Below are 10881 nucleotides of genomic sequence, written 5' to 3'. Positions count from 1 at the left end.
AACTTTGGTGTCTAGACCGTGTTCATGTTCCATGCTGGACTATGCCGAGATAAGCTCTGAGAAAATATTCCTGCTTTACTGAGTCTTGGCAAGGCCTCTCCTGCTCTGGCTCAATCCAAGGCACTCTCCTACATGAGGTATTTCCATGCCTCCTGATACATCCTGAAACAGGTTCAGAGATGTTGCCAGAGAGCTCCCAGCATACTGAGATGACCTCACTATGAGAACAGCCCTTGTGCAGGGCCTAGAAGAGGAAATTAGATCATAAGATAGATGGTGGAGCTGAGAGAAACAGAGGCTAACCAACATATGACTGAGAGAACAGTACCTGAGGGCATTGCTGCCTTGGTGGTTTCCTCGGCATGCTTGCATAGGCTCTTCCTTTCTTGGTTCACTTTCTACATGAAAAAGAAATGGGATAAATGTGTACCTCCATAAGAGATGCAGTCTTGAGGATTTTATCATAATTAATAAAACAACTGATAATAGCGATTAAAAGCCAAGTAGTATTCAGCAATAAAAGGGTCATCTTGTTTCCTTTGGGAAATATTGGATGGTAGCATAAGGATTTTGCTTAGTGAATCAAGCAAAATGTAGAAGGAACAGTACAGATTGGTTACATTCATATCGGGAATATAGAGTACTGCACATAAATTGTGTGTGTAGGGAAATCCACTTACATCTATGAGATTGCAAAATGTATAGTCATTATTGAATGGCCTTCAGTGACAGGAGTAGTAGCAAAAGAATTACGTACACAGTTACTCCATCAACCTCTAAATTTAAAATAGAAGAAAGAAACGAAAGGCCTAGTGATGAGACCACTTTCAATAGAGAGATTTGATTTTGACAGATGAAAGAAAGTCTTTCAAAAATTCGTTGGAACCTATCAACAGTTTGACCCCTCTAGCCATCCCATGCAAAAGAGCATAGCCACTGTCCCACAGGAAAACAGTTCCTTCCAACTCACCACCTGTTTCATTCCTGAGTTTGCCATCATCACCACAAGGTCCTGATCCATCATCTGCTAGGATTAGAAACTTTCAGTATCTGCTGGATTCTGATGGTGGAGCTCGGGATGTGCTAGAGTGCAGAGTTGTGCCTGCTGTTGTCGGCTTCTCAGATGGCGTGAAATCCCACGCATTCCCACCCCCTTATAAAGCAGTTGAGCATGATAGATTGGACACACCCTCCACACCTTGTTGGGGATTAAGTCTGGGAATCACATCAGGGACTTGGAGGAGATTTTCCTAATCCCATCCTAGCAGTCCCTAGAACAAGGTTGGATCAACAACCTTTACGAGCATGAAACCCACTTCTTATCATGGTGGCATCATAAACACATGTCGCCAAAATGGTAACAAAGAAATGAAACCTAAAAAACAGAGAAAATGTGGGTAGGTTTTTTTTCTGTTTAATAATTTTATTATTGCTATTTATTTTCTGTGATAAACTGGGGCCTTCTGAAATTCTGGTTAGAATTTGGCGCCTTCAGACTTGTCTTTTGTGTGTTCTGTCAGAACATCATTCTTTCCTTAGGGAAAGGTGCTAATGTATCTTTCTAAAGTAATTTTTTAATTACCTTGGATAAATATTTAGTGATATTGATACTGATATTGGTACACAAGATAACTTCAAGTGGTCTAGTATCTACCAGGCCATGATAATTTCATCCCCTGCCTCTTTTTAATATTTCTTCTTTTAAAAAATGTCTCTATATATTTATTTATGGAGAGTGAGTGAGAAAGAAAGGAAAAGGTTCTGGGTGATGGCACACCCACTTATGTGAATAAGTCAAGGAACTCTATTAATCATCAGGTCGCGCATAGCCGCATTGCCGAGGTGTGTGGAAGCCGGAAAAAGTCCTTTATATATGTGCTGTTCAGGAGCTCAGAGATTTGTGATACCTCTGGCACCAAACAAAGGGACAGTACAAGATTTAATATGGGGTGCAGGCCTGAAAGTAAAGCGTCATTACAGTAGCAAAGCCTGCAGTTTAAGCAATGGGCCTTGAACCCACTGCTCATGGTCTGTTTGCCTTAGTAACTGTTATTTTTCCTGCATAGCAGTTTTTGGCAAAGCTTAGCCTCACATGAGATACAACACTGGGCATAGGGGTGTGTATCTTTTTAGGGAGGCATAAGCTAGGGTTACAGAAGCTTCCTTTACAGTAAAAGTTTATTCTTACCTTCATCATTTCTACTTGAAATGTAAGTGCAGGATTATTAACTAGAGTCACGCAATCTTGGAGTTACTGGAAACAGGTTTTATTTTTGGTTCTCCAGATCCAGAAACAGCTAATGCTAAAAAGCTTCTGGGCCCTATTGTGTAGATATCTGGGTTCAAGCCTCTGATTCTCATCTAAAATGTAAAGCTTCAGAACCAGTGATGCATGTCTGTAAGTATCTACTTTATGTCTCTCTCTCTGGCTCCATCTCCCTTTTTTCTCTCCATAATTTGCATTTCTTTTTTTTTTCGTAATAGACATGGATCAACAATAAAATCTATTACATTGGTTCTGGCATTGATTATCCCTGCATGCCCTTACCGGTGCCCACGCCATACCAAGGCTGGCGTGCATAAATCTGAGTTTCATGCAGCTCCTAAAAGAGGTCTGTCACCCTCAGGTTCAGCCAAGCCTCTGTCAGCCTAATCAGGTCTGTGGTAATATATGTTAAGGGTTTCGATGCCAGGGAGTCAATCTGTTGTTTTATAAAGCCAGTAATCTTATTAAAAATAAAAGGCCCCAAGGTAATCATTAACAAAAGACTAATCAGGGGTCCCATAAAGGGCATCAAAAGGGAGAACATGGAGGATTTCCACCAACTATCAGCAGCAGCAGAAAATTTTTGTTTTTGTAATTCAACACTAAGCTTGTGTAACTGCTGAACCTGGGTCTACACTAAACCAGACTCATTAACATAAAAGCAGCACTCCTCTTTCAAAAACAGGTGCTACCCTTTTCTGTGGTCAGGAGGTCCAAAGCTCGCTAGTTCTATAAGGCAACCTGGGCAAGGGAGGTTAGTTGTCTCTGTAGGGAGGCCAAAGATTTGGCTGAGTCTTCCACTGCCAGCGATATTTGTTGAGAGAGCTTAGAAGTGGTAAGAAGGGAGTGACTGAAGGCGCCTTAAGCCAGACCTGCAGCCACAACAGATGTTCCAAAAGAAACACCAGCCACTAAAGGAAGAAAAACATCCCGTTTTATTCTAGGGGACGAGGGGCTGTCCCAACCTAAATACTCAGCAGGAGTAAATAGGGTCTATGGGGTTACTAAGGTACCTGGAAGGCATAACAATCTCTCATATATTTGGCTAGAAATATTTTTTAAAATGGTACCATCACACCAAAAGAAAAACTTATCAGGGGCAATAAGATCTGCAGCAGGTAAGGCAGTCTGATTGCACAACCTGGTACTAGCATTGGAATAAAAAAACCTAAATTGTTCCTGTTCAGGAGTTAGGAACAAGGAAACTTCAAAAATGGGAGAAAAGACCTTACCAGATGTGCCAGAAGTATTCAGTGAGGTGGGATATGGAATTGCCCTCAAAGGGAGACGTACTAACGCAGCACAAAGATAACATTCAGAAACATTGTCAAGGCCAGTGATATTGGCAAGCATTAGGCCTTCTCTTACTAGAAGTATCCAGCAAAAGGGGTGGTGTGTAGCTAAAGCTGAGAGCTGTGTATGTAGCTCCTTCTCACGTATTTGAATTTCAGCATGAAGGGTTGTTTGAACTTGAAAAAGAGCATGCCAAATAAAAATATGGCTACTAGGCCAGGTTTCATCTTTGGTTATATACATGGCTCCTTTGACTGGCATGGTCCAGCAGGAATCCCAAACAAACCAGGTATAGCCTGTGGAGCAGCAAAAAAATGTATGGCTGTTATAGGGAAGCTGGGAAATAACTTCATAACCTCTTAGGGTCTTTTTTTAAAATAATTTATTTCTTTATTGGGGAATTAATGTTTTACATTCAATAGTAAATACAATAGTTTGTACATGTATACCATTCCCCAGATTCCCATTTAACAATACATCCCCCACTATGTCATTCATCATATTTCATGGACCTGTATTCTCCCCACCTCTTAGGGTCTTAACATTATGGATGTTACATCATTTATAGGGGCAGCCCACATTTTCTTCAACCCATCTATCTGTGCAATAGGACTGACACTGGTCAAACAACAAGCACCGGGCAGTGGCAACCTTTCTGGGCTGTGCCTTAAAATCTGTGAAATTTAGCAAAAATGGTAGATTGGCACCCTTGAGGTGGGCAATCAGCCGTGACTAAAAGATGACCATAATTTTGTTTTTTAGCATAGTTGGTGTAGTTTTTTGTCAGGAAAAATTGCCAAGCAAACGGGGAGGTGGCTCCTTTCTTGTCAGGCGCTACTGTGGGTGTCCATCCGCACAAGTGGACCATCTGTCGGTATTTTGAATCCCATCATTTTCCTGAAAAAGAGAAGCGTAAATTTTCTCAGGGAGAAGATTTCTCCCTGGATTCATTTCTATTATTAATTAGTTTTATCAGCCTTTCTGGCAGCCATCTAGCTGATCCTTCTTTGGTGTCAGAAAGACAGGCTGAACGTCTCCCCCATATGAGGACTGGATCTGGGTCATTCCATTTGAAGGTGAGCGGGTCTTTCCACATGACTGTGGCATAATCTTTATTTGTCTCAGGGTGCCAGAGGCGATCAGCAGCAGATTTGCCATGGGTGTCTAAATTTAGAAAATTAATAACAAACAAGGCATGATGAAGAATATTTCTAGGGGACCGCTTCTGGGGGTATAATTCCTCTCTCTTTAATTTATGCGGAGAATTTTTGATATTTTGGTGGGCACGTTTGACAATGCCTTGTCCTTGAGGATTATAAGGAATGCCAGTAATGTGTTTAATTTGTAACTTGTGGCAAAATTCTTGAAACTTTTGTCCAGTATAGCCTGTGACATTATCAGTTTTAATTGATATGGGCTTTCGCAAGACAGAAAAGCAATTTAAAACATGGGCTATAACATTTTTAGAAGCTTCTCCAGTATGTAAGGAAGCAAAGATAAATCCACTAAATGTGTCTATAGTCACATGAAGATATTTAAGGTTGCCAAATTCAGGATCATGTGTAACATCCATTTGCCATATTTCATTTGGGACCAAATCTCTGGGGTTAACACCCAGGTGGGGTGTGGGTAGAAGTATGACACAAGCGGGCATTGTTTAACAATTTGACGAACTTGCTCACGATTGATCTTAAAAAGTAGGTGAAGGGTCTGAAATGATGTAAAGCAAGACTCTTTTGAGCTTGATCTACAGAACCTATCAGTACTGGAAAAGTCAAGCGGGTGGCAGCATCTGCACAAGCATTTCCCTTCGAGAGGGGGCCAGGCAGATCGGAATGAGCACAAAGGTGTCCGACAAAAAAGGGTTGACATCTAGAGGCGATCAATTTTTGAAGCTGAGAAAAAAGAGGGGCGGCATTTGTGGAGTGTTTAATATAGGAAACCGTCTCAAGAATGGGAACTGAATGAGCATTATAGGCACTGTCAGTGTACAATTTAAAAGGATGATTTTTTAATTTTTGAAAAACCTGTATTATTGCAAAAAGCTCAACAAGTTGAGCCGATTTGAAGGGGGAGCAAATAGAGGCTGCCTGTCCATCTATAACAAAGGCGCCCATTCCATTAGAGGAGCCATCAGTGAATACTAAGCAGGCATTTGACAAGGGGTGGGGGAAGTGTACTTTGGGAAAATGAAGGAATGAACCTTCGCAAATTGAAGTAATTTATCAACAGGGTAATGATTATCATTTTCTCCCAAAAAGGAGGAGCAAGCAATGGGCCACTCATCTGTGGTTTGCATGAGCCATTTTAATTGACTTTTGGAATATGGTATGATTATTTTTTCAGGATCTTTACCAAAGGACTGGCGGCTCTGTTCGCGTCCTGAAAGAATAAGCTCAGCAACCAGGGAGGTGTAGGGAGCAAGTACTTTAGGGGGGGAAACTGGAAGATGAACCCAAAGCATAGGAAATAAAGGAGACTCCCTGTTTCTGAATGGCTTCTTCTACCAACCATAAAGCATGTAGCTGCAGGGGTCAAGGAGTGGGGGGTGAAAAAGGGTTGGAATCTCCCTTACGAATTTCAAAAAGTGACCTAAGTTCTCCAGTGGTAAGGTTAAGATATGGCCTAATCCAATTTATGTCACCCAATAGTCTTTGAAAATCATTAAGAGTTTTCAAGTGGCCTACTTGAAGCTCAAGTTTTTGGGTAGCAATTTTTTGATGGCAAAGCTCAAAGCCTAATTAAAATTAAGGGTCTTGAAGCTGAATCTTATCGGAGGCAACCTGGAGTCCCGTATCTGCCAAATTTTCTGATAGTTCTCGACAACAGTAAACTATTTGGGTACTGTCAGGTCCCACTAAAAGGACGTCATCTGTATAATGAATAATATAGATAGAAGGCCACAAAATGCGAAAGGTATCAATCACTTGTGCCACAAACTTTTGACATAGCGTTGGACTATTAGCCATACCCTGAGGGATGACCCACCACTGAAAACATGACATAGGCCCCTTGAGATTAGTAACTGGTTGGTTAAAGGCAAACCGCTGACTGTCTTCAGGGTGTAGGGGAATGGTGAAAAAGCAATCTTTAAGGTCAATGATTATCTTAAAAAACCCAGTAGGGATGGCCACAGGGGTGGGTAATCCAGGCTGTAAGGCTGCCATAGTAAGCAAAGTTTTATTAATTTCTCTCAAATCTTGTAACAGTCTCCACTTGCCAGATGTTTTCTTAATAACAAAAATAGGAGTATTCCAAGGGGAGGTGGTAGGCTCAATATGGCCAGCGGCAAGTTGTTCCTGTACTAACTCTGTCACCACAGCCAATTTTTCAGAGGTCAAAGGCCATTGATCATCCCACACAGTCTCATCAGATTTCCAAGTACTTTTGTCTGCATGGGGTACAGGAATGTCAACAGCCATTAGGGTAAATTTTCTCTCCTTAGTCCAGAATGGTCATTCTTTTAAACCACCAAAATAGGATCTTTTATTCCCTAAGAATATTTTCCTAAACCTTGTCCAGGGCGGAAGCCCTGTTTTAACTTTTGGTGGGTAACAATTTCATTTGGGCTACACATGATAAGATTTAGTTGGGCAAGGATATCTCTTCCCCAAAGACTAACAGGCAGGGCAGGCACAATGTAGGGTTGAACAGTGCCAATATTACCTTCCTCATATGTCCATATAAGGACCTTGGAACTTTGCTGTGGGTTGGAGGTTTGGCCAATGCCTTTGAGATGAGTCAAGGAGGCCGTGCGGGGCCAAGAAGAAGGCCAATCTTTGTCAGAGTTTACCGTGGCATCGGCTCCGGTGTCTACAAGTCCTTCAAAGCTTTTACCGTCTAGTTTTAATTTGAGGAGGGGTCTATCTTGAGTAATTTGTTGGACCCAGTAAGCATCTGAAGAGCCAAAATTACTGATGCCTCTGGATTTTTGAAAAAGTTTTGATTAGGATGAGTAAGGTGAAATAATAGCAGCTGAGCAATTCTCTGTCCTGTTTTTATGGTTAGGGGACCAGAAGTGGACGAGGCCAAAATTTTTATTTCTCCTGTATAATCATTATCAATTATTCCTGGGGAGACATTTAAACCATGGGGAATTGAACTAGCATGGCCAAGAATGAGTCCAAAAGTACCAGAAGGTAGGGTCCCCAAAACTCCAGTATGTAGGAACTCCTATTTCGGGTGTTAATATTGTGTTAGTGGAGGAACAGAGATCCAATCCTGTGCTGCCTGTGGTGGCTCAGGGGAGATTGGAGACTGAGTCTGAGGAATTGGCGTTTGGGGGACACTAACCTGACAGCCCCAGGGATTTGTCTCATGTTTGGGGCCAGGGGCTGGCCCCTCTGGAAGTTTCCCTGTTTTGGGGGGAGAGTATTATAGTGGGCATCTGTCTGAAAGCAGCACTCTGAGATCCATTGCCTTCCTTGCTTGCATCAGGGGCATAGAGTGGTGTGCCGTGCGTGTGCTGTTTTTAGGGATGTGCATTCTTGGTTGAAATGTCCTGGCTGTCTACAATTAAAACAAGTCTTAGGCTGACCACCTTATGTAAGGTCTTTAAGGGCAGCACCAATAGCCAGTCCAATCGCATGGGCAGACCCAATGCCCGCGTATAGTTTGATATAATCAAAAAGGTGGGCACCTCAGCGATAGGGGCGTATGGCAGCATGACAGGCGGGGTTTGTGTTTTCAAATGCGAGATGTTTAACAAAGGCACTTTCTTTTTCGTCTTGGCCTATAAGTTTTTCAGCCACGTCAGTAAGTCGGCTGATAAAACTACTATAGAGCTCATCAGGACCTTTGCGAATCTTAGCAAGAGAAGTGGTCGCCGACCCCTTAGGGGGGACCCATTCCAGGCTTTGAGACCCGCCCATTGAATCTGAGCCAGAAGACCTGGGGGGAATTGGGCCTGTCTTTCATTGGTGTCATAAGGGCTCCTTCCTAAGAGTTTTTTCTCTGGTCCATTTCTTTGAAGCCTTGCTTTCAGAATTACGGAGAGCTATTTCCCTGCAGTTTTCAGCAAATTCAGTCTTCCAAAGCATATAGTCACCCCCCGTTATGGTGGCGCAGGCTAGAAAACACCAGTCATTGGGTACAAGCCACCATTCACTCAAAATTTCAATTAGGGATAAGGTAAAAGGAGCCATCGGCCATAAATGGTAACTGCCATTTTCAGATCTTTTACATGTTTAAACCCTAGACGGCAATATTGTTGATTTTTTACAGCGTCTCCGTCACTCTCTGAACCCCCCAAACTTCATTCTCATCATCGGAGGCTCCGTTGTCAGAGCGAGCTGTCCTCTCATTGTCTTCCCCTTCCGAGGAGTCATCCTCTCCCTCGGAGGGGGAGGCATGGTCTTATTCGTGCTATCTCGAGGAACAGTAGATCTGCTCCTGGTGACGGGAAAGGCCAGGACAAATTTTTGAGATTTTATTTTCCCTTTAGCCTTGGGCGAGGTGGGTGGCAAAGAGAGGGAAGTTAATACCGAATCAAGAGCCCTCAATTCTTTAACTAATTGCAAATGCTCTCGTTTTTCTTCTACTAATTTTCTAAGGGAAGCTGTTTTTTGTTAACTAAAGTCACGCAACCTTGGAGTTACTGGAAAAAGGTTTTATTTTTGGTTCTCCAGATCCAGAAACAGCTAATGCTAAAAAGCTTCTGGGCCCTGATGTGTAAATATCTGGGTTTAAGCCTCTGATTCTCATCTACAAGGTAAAGGTTCAGAACCAGTGATGCATGTCTGTAAGTGTATACTTTATCTGTCTCTCTCTCTGTCCATCTCCCTTTTTTCTCTCCACCCATTTGCATTTCTTTTTTTTTTCTTGAAATAGACGTGGATCAACAATAAAATCTATTACATTGGTTCTGGAATTGTTACTATTAAGAGACTGAGTGTAGGTTGTTTTTATTATTTATTTGACACCAGTGTTACCACCAGGGCTATGCCTGCATTATAAATCCACAACTCTCTGTGGACATTTTCTCCTTTTCACATACAATGCTAGGACAGAGTGAATTTCAGTGCAGAGAGGGGGACAACGAAAGTGAATAGGAAACATTTGCAGACCTGCTTCACTAATAAATTTTCTTTGCAGTTGTTGTTTTATCTGGGCTGGCTTCACGGGTTGGTAACAGAGACGACCAGAGACACATGCCTGGGCTGAGAACGCAGTTTAATCTTTATTCACGAACGGGCAAATCACCACACCATGTGCTTTTCTCCATCATCCTCTCTCTGCCGCTGCTGCTGGGACTCTGCCAGTCCTTAGCATAGGGGGTGGGGAGAAACAGGGCACGAAACTAGCAAGGGGAAAATTCTTCTCAGAGGTTGGGGGGAAGAGAACATACCAACAATTCCCCCTTCTGTTTTTAACTAAATGACCACAGTACCAGGGGTGTGGGGTGAACAGAAACCTACATCGTACAGGTATTTTCAAAAAATTAACTGGCACAAACATGGAGAAACACCTAAGCAAGTAACTAGAACCAGTGTGCTGCCAAGGTAGGGCCTGAAGGGGCCATTTTTTTTTTGCCTCTGTGGGCAAAACTTTATCAGCTTAAAAAAAACATTTCCTGCCTCTGGGGGGCGTACTTGCCTTGATGGGCATTTTACAGCATGGGGGCGGGGAATGGCCTAGAGTCACAAGGGCAGCTGGCTGCAGTCAGTGTTTGAGAAATATAGCAGCACTTTTGCACTTTTGTGCAAAGTGTCTAAGCGTGTACCAGTGAGTCCAATAGGAGTGCCAGTAGAAAGCAGATGTCTATGGAAGAATGCCAGGGGGTGGAGCGGTGTATGAGGAAGGTCCGCTGCCAGAATTCTGCTTTTCTGTAGAGAACTTGACAGCTGCAATTTACTTACTATGAAACAAACTTGTAGCAGGTTAAAAGTTTATCACAATTGATAACTATTACAATTAGAAGTCTTTTTTAGAATGATTTTAAGGTTGGTTAAAGTTTAAACAATAGAATGTGAAAAGGTAAACATGAGAATCAAGGAAAGAAAACCTCAGGCATGAGTATCATTAGCATAGCCATTGTGTAATCTAGCATTTCTAATAGGAAAGGTAATCGAGAGTTTTACATATCAACAAGTCTATTTAACCTTTTGTTACACCCATTTAAGATGGAGACACACCCTAGGTGTGTGCAGGTTTTGTTTAGACCAACTTAGTTAAAATATATTGATTGTTAACTAATTTTTACCTCAGACTTTAAATGTAAGTTAATTTTATCTTTATAAGAATTATGTTGAAAACCTTTTTCATTTAACTTTGCCTGGTAAGAATTTGGCCTTAAAGTTATATTCTTAACCTTAAAGTTAATG

General features: G+C 42.0%; 1 protein-coding gene across 1 annotated transcript; it reads right to left on the bottom strand.

Annotated features, from left to right (window-relative positions):
• Positions 1–7052: 7052 nt before the first annotated feature.
• LOC132540276 (endogenous retrovirus group K member 6 Pro protein-like) lies at positions 7053–7878 on the bottom strand. The gene is made up of 2 exons (XM_060197044.1): positions 7853–7878; positions 7053–7482 (listed from the first exon to the last, which is right to left on the bottom strand). The coding sequence occupies exons 1-2, from the start codon at positions 7876–7878 to the stop codon at positions 7053–7055; spliced, it is 456 nt and encodes a 151-aa protein (XP_060053027.1).
• Positions 7879–10881: the final 3003 nt, after the last annotated feature.

This window comes from Erinaceus europaeus, chromosome 9 (genome assembly GCF_950295315.1).
Source record: "Erinaceus europaeus chromosome 9, mEriEur2.1, whole genome shotgun sequence".
NCBI classification, from domain to species: domain Eukaryota; kingdom Metazoa; phylum Chordata; class Mammalia; order Eulipotyphla; family Erinaceidae; genus Erinaceus; species Erinaceus europaeus.
This window is presented reverse-complemented; position numbering and strand designations above follow the sequence as displayed.

Bases quoted from the DNA above. Each gene is read 5' to 3' on its own strand.
- LOC132540276 (XM_060197044.1), bottom strand. From the start codon at position 7,878: ATGAGACAAATCCCTGGGGCTGTCAG. The intron at 7,483-7,852 runs GTTAGTGTCCCC...TCAAAAATCCAG, and splicing joins CAAATCCCTGGGGCTGTCAG to AGGCATCAGTAATTTTGGCT.